At 37.6% G+C, this 14,650-nt stretch overlaps 2 protein-coding genes across 2 annotated transcripts in view; both read right to left on the bottom strand.

Moving 5' to 3' along the window:
- LOC307139892 (glutathione S-transferase P-like) overlaps positions 1-14,650 on the bottom strand; it is a 729,649-nt gene that overhangs the window by 505,084 nt on the left and 209,915 nt on the right. The gene's annotated exons all lie outside the window — the stretch shown is intronic.
- The window catches only part of rgs14a (regulator of G protein signaling 14a), a 43,647-nt gene continuing 29,267 nt past the window's right edge, over positions 271-14,650 (bottom strand). The window contains exons 10-14 of the mRNA XM_079838244.1: positions 9,548-9,621; positions 8,248-8,374; positions 8,075-8,156; positions 6,905-6,979; positions 271-2,079 (exon numbers count right to left, since the gene is read on the bottom strand). Of these exons, the coding sequence (XP_079694370.1) occupies positions 1,916-2,079; positions 6,905-6,979; positions 8,075-8,156; positions 8,248-8,374; positions 9,548-9,621 (522 nt within the window). The 3' untranslated portion in view covers positions 271-1,915. The remainder of the gene's footprint in view (positions 2,080-6,904; positions 6,980-8,074; positions 8,157-8,247; positions 8,375-9,547; positions 9,622-14,650) is intronic.

Raw genomic sequence — 14,650 nt, 5'->3', positions numbered from 1 at the left:
ACAGCTTATAAAAACGTCTGGGTTTTTGGTTGTGGGTTTTGTTTAGCTTGTTTGCTGTACACTTTGTCACATATCAGCTTTTATACATTGTTCAGTTTTTTGTTATAAGTCCGAAATAACAATGAGGCAGCCTCATGCAATGCAAAGTCAATGGAGACGGTTTGATTGTTTTCCCCCCCGGTGGGCGTGGTCTTCAGATTATGACGCGTGTCGCTCTGTCTCTATTGACAACAACATATTCCCACTAAAAGACAAAAATTTCATGGAGGCTTTAATGTTGGTAAATGTTAAATGAGACCTTATTGTAAAGCATTTCCATTTTTTTTTTCGCTTTAAAAGGTGCACTATGTAACTTTTTCAGTAAAATATCCAAAAACCACTAGGCCAGTGTTATATATTTTGTTCAGTCGAGTACTTACAATATCCCAAATGTTTCCAACTATTTGTAAAATCGTGAGAAATTTGCTATTTTAACCGAGGAACCGGGACGTGTGAGGAGTCGCCTGTCGATGACATCATATCTGTGTTCCCCTCGGTTTTCGGTTTTATTCTGCAGAAACGCTTTACTCTCACTGCAGTGTGAACAAGTGTCATAGCAGCCGCTGAGAGAACACACAGAGTAACGTCATCACATCATCAACACACTCAGATGTGTCTAATATGATCAACAGAGCTGCGTTACCTCACACTCATGACCGGAGGAGCGGAAGTGGAGCCGGCGACTGTGCCATAATAAAAGTCCTGCTGCTTGCGAGGCGTGTGTTCCGCTCTTCTTATTAACAATCGCTCCAGCGGCCATGAACATGATTTCTGCCCGAGTCCTATCCCGATTCTTTCCCACCGGCTGTGAGGTGAAGACCACATCTCCCATGAATCCGTGCTCAAACTTCAAACTACGCCTTTGTTTTGAATAGGTGACCTCTAGTGGACGGAAAAGTTACATAGTGCAGCTTATTTCAGTTTTAGTACATTTTATTACTTTAACAAACTGATTAAAGCTTTCAGTCAATTATCAAACGAATTTTAGTTTTTTTTTTAGCAATAACAGTAATGCTGTCAATAAGGCTTGATAAGGATAATGCCAGTACACAATATTAAAATCACAGCAGAGATGCATTTAAAGGAAATGTAATGATCATTTACTCACCCTCACACTGATCTAAACCTGTACAAATTGTGAAGGAGGAAATTGACACATTGATATGACACAACCCTGAATATAGTGCACATGTTGTATGGACTAACTTTATAGCTTTTTGTCCAACAAAAAGAAGAGAGAGCAGCACTAAGCAAATAATCCACTAACAGAATTTAAATACATAAACTACAGGAAAATAGTGATACAGTTTTAGAAGGACATGACGCAGTGCGCAAATGACAGAAATGTCATTTTCAAACTATTCTGAATATGACTTTGCATGCCTCATTTCATATCAGATTGTCTCACCACACGAAGCAAAACAAAAAATGCAAAAAAAGCCAAACAGTGCAACTTCCCCTCACCAGCTCACACAAAACCTTTTTAATCAGACATAAAACTCTGTGAACAACACTCGATGTAAAGTCACACTAATGTCTTCCCATATCAAGTATGTTCTAATAAATATAAAGAGCAGACTTGATATTGCACACAATACAATCTGATATGAAAATAAATACTTTTTTTTTAGTAGGCAAATGTAGTTTGATCATTTGTTAAAGGCAACGTCCCATAAATCTGCATTATTTGATGGGCGGCGTTTTAAGCGTCTGTAATTTACAAAATATACACACAAATCATTCACTCTCAGGTTAAGAAATCTCAATCTCACACACACTTGCCATGACCGTATCAGAGATTCACTCCCCACGACTAAATGCTTTGAGTCTTTAAGCTGCTTGAAAAGTGCTCAATGTAACTGCACAGGTTCTCAGGTCAAAGGGCACAGTCTTCTCCCGGTGCGTGTTCGCAGGACGTCTGCTCTCCGTTCCCTGCTGGCAGCTGCAGGAACTGCGGCAACTCCAGGTGCTCTTTGGTGAGTAAACCGCGCTGGTCATCCACTCGACTGCACTGGGCGCGGGACAGCAGCTCAACGAGAACTAAGAGACAACAGATCAACGGATGAAGAGATCAGTTCAGAACAGAATAGCTTCCCTGCCAAACACGGAATTTTCCGTTATTTGTGAGAAAACGCTTCCCTGCCAAACACGGAATTTTCCGTTATTTGTGAGAAAACGCTTCCCTGCCAAACACGGAATTTTCCGTTATTTGTAAAAAAAAAAACGCTTCCCTGCCAAACACGGAATTTTCCGTTATTTGTGAGAAAACGCTTCCCTGCCAAACACGGAATTTTCCGTTATTTGTGAGAAAACGCTTCCCTGCCAAACACAGAATTTTCCGTTATTTGTGAGAAAACGCTTCCCTGCCAAACACAGAATTTTCCGTTATTTGTGAGAAAACGCTTCCCTGCCAAACACGGAATTTTCCGTTATTTGTGAGAAAACGCTTCCCTGCCAAACACGGAATTTTCCGTTATTTGTAAAAAAAAAAACGCTTCCCTGCCAAACACGGAATTTTCCGTTATTTGTGAGAAAACGCTTCCCTGCCAAACACGGAATTTTCCGTTATTTGTGAGAAAACGCTTCCCTGCCAAACACAGAATTTTCCGTTATTTGTGAGAAAACGCTTCCCTGCCAAACACAGAATTTTCCGTTATTTGTGAGAAAACGCTTCCCTGCCAAACACGGAATTTTCCGTTATTTGTGAGAAAACGCTTCCCTGCCAAACACGGAATTTTCCGTTATTTGTGAGAAAACGCTTCCCTGCCAAACACGGAATTTTCCGTTATTTGTGAGAAAACGCTTCCCTGCCAAACACAGAATTTTCCGTTATTTGTGAGAAAACGCTTCCCTGCCAAACACGGAATTTTCCGTTATTTGTGAGTAGGGTTGGGCATCGTTTTGATTTGAACGATTCTGATTCCGATTCTTAGTTTCGATTACGGTTCTTTTCGATTCTCGATTCCGATTCTTTGAGGGGTGGAGTCACAACATGTCACAGGCTCATTTCACAGAGGAAAATTGCATTTTGATTCAATAATGAGTTTTAGTTTTGGGACTCTCCGATGGCATTTTCACTTGCTTTGCTGCAAAGGTGAATGGAGTTTCACATGAGTCCCGGTTTAACAACAGCATTAGCAGCAGTCATATTAGGACTGCTACTAGCGTGGGCAATTTGCGTATAGCTACATTTATCTACGAGGGGGAAAAATAATTTCAGTAACGTTGTTGTTCACCACAATTCGCAATTTGGTCAAGGGCTTTGTTATTACACTACAATCACTTACCTGATTATGACGAGGTGGGATAATGTTAGTTCACCCTGAAATGAAAATAAAGCCATCTTTTACTCACCCAGCTGTTGTTCAAATGCGCGTGTTCCTGTGTGTGCGCACTCCAAGCCGCAGTAGCCTCGTGCAATATTGTCATGACAACCGGTACACAATATTCACTTAAGGAGGTTATATTATTAGTATTATTTCTTATCATATACGTTATAGAAAAGACGAGAATCGCGTTTTTTTCTATTGAGCTTGATTTCTCAAAATGGTTATGTGTGTGTGTGTGTGTGCTTATCCTGTTTGCAATGACAACAGTGCGAGTTATTATAGTAGGCATGAGCTCCGGCGGCTGCTGACGGCTCATACAGGGAGTGCAGAATTATTAGGCACGTTGATTTTCTGATCAAATTATTTTCCAGGCACATTTGACCAATTCCAAACGACAGTAATCCTAATAACTACTATTGATTTAGTATTTAATAATGTATAAGTGATATATAATTGTTCATGAAGGCTGGAAATGAAAATCACCATCACCATCAGGAACCCTTTAGTCTCCAGCGCCACCATTTTCCAGAGCTGCAACCTTAACCTGGAGTCTCCAGAAGTGCAAGGTGTCAGGATCTCAGAGACTTCAGTTAGGTAAAGAATCCTAAAAAATGACCCCCACTAGATAAGAATCATAAGCTGAAGTGTTGTAAAATACATGAAGAAGGTTTTTTTATAGGCTTTATGGACAGATAGGTTGAGAATGACTCTTGTAGGACCAGCACCACATCCTCTAGTACCACTGTTTGAAGAATTCATCTTCCAGAATCTGGCAGTACGTTTTGGGAGTTCATTTTTAGTCCATCTCTGCAAAACGGACTTCAGGATGGACTAAAATGGACTCCCAAAACGTACTGCCAGATTCTGGAAGATGAATTCTTCAAACAGTGGTACTAGAGGATGTGGTGCTGGTCCTTCAAGAGTCATTCTCAACCTATAAAACCCATAAAGCCTATAAAAAAGCAGGCTTCATGTATTTTACAACACTTCAGCTTATGATTCTTATTTAGTGGGGGTCATTTTTTAGGATTCTTTACCTAACTGAAGTCTCTGAGATCCTGACACCTTCACTTCTGGAGACTCCAGGTAGGTTGCAGCTCTGGAAAATGGTGGCGCTGGAGACTAAAGGCTTCCTGATGGTTTCACCCTTAATTCTTCACCTTAATTCTTAATTCTTTTGCAGTTAACAGGTGTCTTTTCTTCACCACCTGTTTTTGTCAGATCCTGCTGACCCAACGAGCATTTCACTGTCCAATGGTCACGCCTTAACTGCAATGTCTAGTATTGCATTAGTATTGCATCCTTCTCATGGGCATTTAATACTTTTTGACTTTTCAGTCTGAGTTAAATCTCTTTTTTGGCTCAATTTATCTGTAAAAGAAAACATGCCTAATAATTCTGCACACCTGAATATAAGGTGATTTTCATTTCCAGCCTTCATGAACAATTATATATCACTTATACATTATTAAATACTAAATCAATAGTAGTTATTAGGATTACTGTGGTTTGGAATTGGTCAAATGTGCCTGGAAAAAAAATATGATCAGAAAATCAACGTGCCTAATAATTCTGCACTCCCTGTAGTGCACACAGAGGAGCGCGCTCAGAATAACGGCCGAGCTCAGTGTTTTGACTGAATAATACGGGTTCGTTCTCGCAAAACCTTATAGTGTGCCCCCTGAACACTTTCCATATGGCGCGCGTCTCCCTGTATCGTTGCGTGATACATTTGTTTATTTTTTGTAATGTTTTAGCTGATCGCCATTCACTGCCATAATAGGAAGGAGCGCGTGCAGGAACAGTATTTTAAATGTCATAGGACATAGGGCATTGGGACAACATCCGGGTAAGTAAAAGAAGGCTTTATTTTCATTTCAGGGTGAACTATCCCTTTAATAGCGTTGGTTAGCGCAGGGTTGCCCGAGGAGGACAGACCTGCGCAGCATTTCAAACACGCTACACTCGTTAATTTATACACCACATATTTGTAGTACATCCTCCCGTGCAAGAAATAAGTTTGTCATATGTGTTGCACTGTGCCGACCCAGGCTTTTTTTTTTTTTTTAAGTGAAATAAAGCCACACTTTTGAGCGCCGCTTACCGTGCTCCATGGCTGCAACAGAACAAACGGGCGCGGCAAGCACTTCCGAAAACTTGCGTGTTTGGAACCGATGATCGGAATCTAAAACAAAATTTCTAAACGATTCCAATGGCATCGTTATTTTTTAAACGGTTCCAAGTTGGAACCGGTTCTCGATGCCCAACCCTATTTGTGAGAAAACGCTTCCCTGCCAAACACGGAATTTTCCGTTATTTGTGAGAAAATTCTTCCCTGCCAAACACGGAATTTTCCGTTATTTGTGAGAAAATTCTTCCCTGTCAAACATAGAATTTTCTGTTATTTGTGAGAAAATTTTCCCTGCCAAACACAGAATTTTCCGTGTTTGTGTTTTCACTGTTATACACTAGGGGGCGCTATTACACCTTCTGAATGACAAGTACAGAATCTCCTGATCAAAACACAGACAAGGAAGGCAGATGCATATGCAAAATAACGTGATCATCAACATCAACCCTCATGTGTCCCTGGGGACGTTTTCATCCACCATGGGGTGTTTTTGAGTCTTAATTTGGCCACAACTTTCTCTGCGTTTCAGCAAATGGAATCATTTTTGGTGACAAATCTTATTTTTACACATATTTTGGGAAAATGCTTTGAAAATGTTCACAAACTCAACGATACACTGTGGGCAAATTCACTACCCTTTCGTTATCCTCGTGGATGAAAACATTTTAAGGCAATACATAAGGCAATACATCCTGCAGCTCGCTGGAGGGGTCCGGCTGCATAATCATTTCTAAAACTTCGGTACAATTCAAGCCCCTTCTTACCATCAAATGACCAGCAGGGTGGCATGCAAGTGTTTAAATCCACTTACCTTGTTTTTGTTTACTCCATGTAGTTCTGAGAGCTGAGCTGCATATTTAGATTTTTTCAGACTCTAGTAAGTGTGCAAAGGTCACACTCACACTAATAGGCTGATATCCTCCATATAAAACTCCATAGAAAAGCCAGAAACTAAGCTTTTTTTTTTGCACAGTCCTATCTAAAGGGTTAATGGTGCCACCCTGTTATCAACTGTAAATTGTACCTCTTCCCAACAGGGAAAACCATAAACAATCAAAAATAATAAATATTATAAAACATTAAATATAAAAATATAAAAGATCTAAAAAATAATCAACAACAATAAATGATGTTTGAAAATGCTTCCGGTGGTTCATTTCTCACAACGGACAGACAACTTGAAGGCATTGCATTGTGGGATACAGTATTCATAAAGTGTGATCTGTTTGCATATGAATGTAGATTTGCATTTTATGGACAGTATATGAGCGGCACACCATTTTCTGTCAAAATCACTAGGCAATATGCACAGGAGATCACACACTAAGACACACGCTGCATAATTTGCATTTCCCGGCTTTGGCATTAGAGCTCAGGATGTTTATGGTGAAGACTCCTGCATTACCGTCCATCTCCTGGTGTTTTCTGGGTCTGTGATTTGCTTTGGGTGCTGGTGAAGAGGATCGAGTCTCCAAACCAACTAAAACAGACAGACACACACCATTAAAACAATCTGATGAGTGAGGGATTGGGATCACTGGGAAGAGAGAAGCTGGATTTCATGACAATTAACACCTCCCCCATAATCCTATTTTAAGGTCTAGTGTAACGTGGTGCTCAGGGAGGAAATGAGCTTTAAAACGCTGCTTTAAAGCCTGCGATGACCCCTGAGGTGCAGCTTTCATTTGTGCTGGGCAAAAACACTGCGACAGGAAAGTACAACAAGTCTAACGCAAACTGACATGAGAGAGACAGAAGATCACGAGTGGTTTGCATAACTCAGACACAAAGATTTGACTCCTGCAGAATAATACCGGAGGTGGAAACGCTAAGAGATAAAAGAGGGTTCATCATGTTGACTTATTTTGGCATTTTTTGGAAGTTTATGCATTGTGTTTTTCCTTCCATTTGGTCAAACAAATCTATTTATTAAGTTTTGTAAAGAAATTCTAAATTAGGCAAAATACAATTACGAAGTTGAATCATTTGAGCAGTTTTTGTCTGGTAATAGACACACACACACACATGTTAAAATTAGACATACATATTTATTTATTATAATAAATGTATTTATTAATATAAATCTGATTTAAATTATAATTGTATAATTATTTCGATAAGCATTTTTTAAATTTATAATTTTAACTATGTCAATACATGGATTTTTATTTTAAAATAATTAATATAATACATTCTTTTTATATAATTAAAAGCATAAGTTAAAGCAATAATAAAGCAATAAATTATAATGATTAGAGTCAGTTTGAATGATTTAGATTATTTAAATAGATTATTATATACATTTGAATTAAGTATAATAAAATAAAATGATTTAAATAATATTTATGCATTCCTATAACTATAATTATACAAATAAAATGATTTAAATACATTTACTTATGTAAATATTTATATTATACTAATTTAAATATTTATTTATTTAAATAATTATAATTAATATAACATAATAATTGTATACAATTTATTGCTTGTATATTAGTACTGTATGTTAGTATTTGTATTTTATTAAATAAATTGATATTGACAAATCAATTGACAAGTGATAATAACGCACCTTTAACTTTGTCCAAACGCATCGTTTTGCTGGCTAGACGAAACACATTGGTGCTCAAGTTTAGAGGTTCATCTGAGCCACTCTGGAATGAGAACACAAAGAAAGAAAAATTAAGTTAATTATATTATATTTCAGTATCTTCACAACACTCTTTCGGTTCACCGTTTACGCACCAGAGTGACCTGCACATCCTGAGGTCGCAGCTGATTTTTCTGAAGGATGGTGGCAATGGCGTCGCCCAAAGTCTTGCTCGACTTTGCGATGATTACGATCGTTTTTCCTAAAAACACAATCTCCAGCCTGCACACAAACAACGTGCTCAGATGTGTTTACAGGGTTATTTTAGAAAAATAAAACTATTTAAAAATGAACGTATCAAGTTCATTTGTAACTGAAATAAAATATTAAACTCATTTCAGCTTGTCGCCAAGGGAACAGCTCATTTTTTTGTTTAACTTGACGTATTACCATAAATAAAACTGAAATAAAATGAATAAAAACTATACAGATGTTAAAAAAACATTAAAAAGACAGAAACAAAAAAATGACTAAAACTTACAAAAACTAAAATGGAAAAATACAAACTAATTGAAAATATGAATAAAAACCATAACAGTACACCAAAATAACATCCTATAACTAGGCTAGAGCAGAATGAGCTATAATATCATTAATTTTATGCAATTGCTGCCTAAGAATAATAACCATATGAGTGCCTTTATATATCCAGGTTAAGATATACTGATCCCAGTGAAAGCTTAACGCTACTGTCAATCAGGAATTGTTATTGACCAATGCTAATATTATCAAAAGAGTCAAACATCACCCTAGACTACACATTGGTCTATCCCTAATAATGTTAAAGTTACCATGAATTCAAAATTGACAATTATTGTTTTTTGTGGAATATTGCATAAATGATTTATTCGTGCATATCCAGGGGTGAAAAAGATGACAAAAAAAATAAATCACAAAACACTGCATAGTCTTCATTGACAGTCAATGAAATATAAATTTACTCTGATTAAAGTTACACAAGTGGATTAGTTAAGAGCTGTGAGAGAATTTATCTTTTGTTGTTGGATTAATATGAATGACAGACAGCAGGAAAATTACACACTGTCTCTTTAACCCTTTAAGACCTGAAGGCAGTTTTAGAGGGGTTTTTTTTCTTTTTGAGTGACATACAGAAAAGTAAAGACTCATAAATCCAAAACTATAGCAAGGAAAGTAAAAAGCTAGGTACATTTGTTCTTGTTTGAGAAGCAGTTTCAACCGGATATACCGCACAATAGGGAAGAAAACCAATCACAAACTGCGTTTAACTGGGGCAGGGAACAGTAAATACTTTAGCATAAAAACCATTGTGTTTATGAGAGCTTCTATGGTCTGCGTGTGTGTGTGTGTGTGTGTGTGTGTGTGTGTGTGTGTGTGTGTGTGTGTGTGTGTGTGTGTATATGTGTGTTTACTCACGTAAAAGTGACTTTGAGCTCCAAAGTGAGCTGTTGATCTCCACACACAGAGCTGTCCTGATCCAGAGAAAGAGGCTGTCGAGAAGCAAACACACAGTATTCATTATCTTCACAAATACTACAGTAAAAAATAAACACCTAGACCAATAGCATACTCTTAAAAACAGTGGCTTAAAAAGCCCAGAAGCCAAATATATAATATAGTATAACACAACTTGTTGAATCTCCAAAGAATCAATACAGCCAATAAGAGCTATAAAGAATAACTACGTTAACACAAAGTGAATTAGAAACTTAAAATAGACAGTGTAGAAAATGATGGACCCCCTAAAGGGACATGGTGATGAAAAAATGTGAGATGAGAGGAAAAATGTGCATTCTCTCACAAATGTTTTGCGTTCCCCCGAGAAAGAGGCTTTACAAAACACAAAGGCTTTAAAAGGGTCCTTTAATGCCCCTTTTACAAGATGTAAAATAAGTCCCCAGAGTGTGTATGTGAGTTTCTAGCTCAAAATACCCCACAGATCAGATGTTAAAATTGTCACTTTTTGAGGGCGAGCAAAACACGCCATTTTTGTGTGCGTCCCTTTAAATGCAAATTAGCTGACTGTGCTTTGGTAGTATTAGAAACAATGGCGTCAATAAAACCATACCAATTTGAGCCCGAATCAGACCCAGAACATTTTAGTGAAGATGATCGAGCAGAACCTGTTCAGTCCTCAAGAGTAAAGACTGCGGATCTACAGTGATCGCTACTGAATGTCACTGTTACTTTTGCAGACCTGCCAACCTAGAAGAAACTTTATGAGTACACCCCCCCACCCCACCCCCCACCGCGGGCCCCCAGCGGGCCCAATAGCCCACCGCCAATGTACGCTCCACCGTTGTCCACCCACCAGTAAGTAATCTATGAGATACCTAACACTAAAATACATAATATACACAATATACTTTCACCAATTACGATTTATTAGTTACTCCATAACCAAATACAAGTAGACCATAAATGTTATACAGTTACTGCACACCCATCATTGTGTTCAGGATATTATATACAAAAAAGGCTGATGATGGTTAAACGTCATAGAAAAATAGAACCAAAGACAGATTAAACACATATAGTAAGATTAATAACAAACTACCGTATTCAATAGCAAAAGTGTTTGTTTTCCAGTAGATGGCAGCAATCTTCCACTAAACTATGGCACATTTCATATTTTCACTATGAATGAAACTGAGTAGTAGATATTTTATTTGAATTTGACATAAAATGTTGCTATTATATAAATAGACTATTATTACTAATTTACATGTACGTTTAATTTAATACTTAATCAAATTAAATATGAATTTTAATTAATAAATAAAAATGTATATAATTTAACACAACTACACAACTGTAGAGTAAAAACATTAATAAAACACTGATATTCCATGCGTTTAAAAAAATCTGACAAGATTAAGGTAAAGTCACACTGTCTGGTGCCTCTCTAGACAACCCAGCACAATTGTTAGCATAAACTTTAAGGTAAAAATAACTGCCATTCATTTACTAGTATCTTAATACTATGCAATTAGATAAACTGTTCCTTCATTACATCACTTTACCTCTGTCTTTATCCCCATTTTTCATCTTCCCTGCATCAGAGGGCTTTGGTCTTTTTGATACTGTAGGGTATAGGCTATGGCAGACTATAATGCTAATTTATAATGTGTCATGTGAATTCGACCATCTGTCACAATCAGGTAACTTTTTGTCTACTGGCGCGAGTTAAGCACCCTCAAACGAAAGCAATGCTTTCTACATTGAATGTGGCAAGACGCGACGCAACACAACAGTTAGGTTAATTCATTTTATACCAGCAGGTCAAACAAAATCATACAAGAAACGAATTATGGAGCTTTGATATTACAGAAACGCCAACTCTATTCATTCATTAAAATTCGCTGAAAGTCAACCGAACAACTGTGCAACGTGCATGTTCACATTTTAATTATCCATAACAACCCCAAAACTTGCCCACTTGCCTTGCACATCTGGTAATAAACGATGGGCAAAGTTTTTCGACTATTTTTTTACCTTATTTTTTGCTGTGGATGTTATTGAGCTTGTAGAAGTTTAGCTCTTGCGTTCTTCTGAACATCTCGCGCTGCCATTGCCCGATGCCATTTTTATATCACTCCATAATCTGTCTATGCTTTAACCCTTAATCGCCCCTCAAGTAGGGTTTACGTTTGAGTCCCTTGGGGTCAGATAGACCCCAAACTTTTACAGAGCGATTGCATAAGGAAATATAATTTTTTTACATGGAAAACTATATATCATTATTTTTATTTACTTCTCAACTATACATTTATGCTGTGTTTTTGTGGGTATTTGGCAGTTTTTTACCCATGTACTGCACAAATACTTAACTATGTCATAAATTAGCTCATTAAAAATCATTTTTTTATGAAAAAATCACTTGAATGATGATCTTAAATAAATATAAATAGTTTTTGGACATTGCTCTATGTGTTAGGGATAGAATACCGCCATCTGTAGGTTTGTGGAAAAACTTTAGGAATTATAGTTAAAGAGAAAGAGAGTGCAATGACCACATTATCCAATAGAGGTCCATAGGGAAGTTATGCAAAAGTTAAGCTGCCTTTCATCTTTCTTTTATTTGCCCTTTTCCCTCTCTTTCTCATGATTGTTCCATGTTGCATTTGTGCTCTAGTATTTGTCCTTCATTTATGTATGGATTTTTTTCAGATTTATGCCAGTTTTGTTGATTTTATTTGCCAGTTTCTATAAAAATGCTCTGTTGCAGTCACACACGTGTGTGTTTGTGTGTGTGTGTGCGTGTGTGTATGAGACAGAAAGTTCGTTCCACTTTGTGTTTATGCTCTAGGACCAGATCTTGATATAAATGTAGACATTTTCAGATTTATACTGGATTTAGATGATTTTTTTTTACAAACAAAGTGAACAAAAAGCATTTTTTACATTTTCCCATTCATTGCCAAAATCCAAAAAAATGCTCCAGACACCTGTGTTTGTGTGTGTGTGTGAGTGAACATGCTTGTTCCATATTGCATTTGTGCTCTAGTATTAGTACTTCATTTATGTATGAAAATCTTTCAGATTTATGCCAGTTTTGTTGATTTTATTTGCCAGTTTCTATAAAAATGCTCTCTGTTGCAGTCACACACATGTGTGTTTGTGTGTGTATGTGCGTGTGTGTATGAGACAGAAAGTTCGTTCTACTTTGTTTTTATGCTCTAGGACCAGACCTTGATATAAATGTGGACATTTTCAGATTTATACTGGATTTAGTAAAAAAAAAATTGACAAAAAAAGTGAAAAAATTATTTTTTACACTTTCCCATTCATTTTCAATGTGGGGTCAATCTGACCCCGAGGGACTTAAACGGTAAATTTTTTTTTACACACCTTTAGAACAACCAAATCAAGCTCTGATTTTTTGTGCATGTTTAGATAGATTATTTAGGGAAAGTCACCGAGTCTCATGGCCCTGAGATGAAGGGAACACTTTTAAAAAATGGAGGAAAAGTCCAGTGGGGTCAGCTGGACCCCAAGGGACGATTAAGGGTTAAATGCCTATTCCCCGAGTGGTAGGCTACAACGACTGGCTGTTTTAAAATATCTATGAGAAGTAACGTAGCCTAGGCCTCCATACTGACAGCTGGGCTCATAGCTTGCAGGTTTGCTTAGTGCACTGTAACCATATTTAAGAATGCATATATTTTTTTCCAAATTTATTTAAAATATAATTTTTCGTCAAGTCATCCGCGGCTGTAACCGCCAACAGCGTATCTCTGTGACGCGGTTCAGCCATGGCATGCAAGCCTGCAGTTATCCGGCCTGCCTAGCTTGCTTGAGGCACTGAAATGAAACGAACGTGCGCGGCGCGGACTCTAAGCATTTGTCTAGGAGGGGCGGGCATGTAAGCGGAGGTAATGAAGCGCTCTGATTGGCCGAAAGCTTTTCACTCCACTTTCACGCTGTGGCTCAGCAGCAGAATCAACGTCATAGATTGCACTGAAACCGGCGAAATGCGAGATGCAACAAAATGCGTACATAGAGAGCAGCGAATCGTACAAGCGTACCAAAGGGTCAAAATGCGTGCCGAGTACGAAAAATGCGTACATGTTGGCAGGTCTGCTTTTGTATTTTTAGAACGATTATAGCCAAATATCTGTCGCAAGAACTATTAACCCAAAACAAACACTAAACATTAGCTTTACTAGTAGCCAAATTAAACACAGAACCATGTTTAGCATGCCTGTAGATAAACAATACATAAAAGCTCGAATCAAAGAATAATTTACACTAATGCCAAGTTCGCTGTTGAGATTTAAAAAAAAGTTAGTAACGTTAGGTGTTGCAGTGTTCCCCACACATATACTATTGTGGCGGTGCGCCACAGAATCAACACCGGCCGCCACATTGCGTGTCGTTATTTGTTGTATTTATTTTTTTTACCCTGTTTAAAACACGCAGCGTATTTTAAGCTGCGCTTTCTTTCCCTGCTGTCCCTCCATCTCTGTCACTCACGCGCGTCTCTCGCTCTCAAACCTCAAACGCCAAACCTGCTTTTGTTATGAAGCAAAGTCTAAGCTTTTACAGTTTTTAAAAGTTTTAATACGGAATTCAAACAATAAATAGCGTTTTGGCGCTAATGTGGCATAACAGTTAAAGCCAGAGGCGACATGCTCTCATCTCCCGGCGGTCACGTGGTTCACGGAGCTCTCTATACTTCTAGCGCTGGGTCAATAAGTTTGAATGGATAGACGACAGTTTCACTATTCAGGTGTTTGCAGCAAGTTTTGGTAAACAGTACAGCATAGTGTGCATTGCTTATTATGTCAACCACATTTACAGTATCATTTTATTATGGAGAGTGATGGAGATGCAACATCTTGCAACATTAATGTTAATGTTTTTCTTGTATTTAGCCCTCTGGTATTCCTTACTAATTGGTCACACTTGTACTCATTGGTGGTCAAATGTGACCATACTCCTTAACTATTTTTCAATTAAATAAATGTTCTATATTTTAGTTTAATTATATTTATTGAATATTTTGAGGAGATCTTT

The sequence above is a fragment of the Gobio gobio genome (assembly GCF_949357685.1).
Source record: "Gobio gobio genome assembly, chromosome: 16".
Taxonomy (NCBI): domain Eukaryota; kingdom Metazoa; phylum Chordata; class Actinopteri; order Cypriniformes; family Gobionidae; genus Gobio; species Gobio gobio.
The sequence above is the reverse complement of the archived record's forward strand: the minus strand, read 5'-3'. Positions and strand labels throughout refer to the sequence as shown.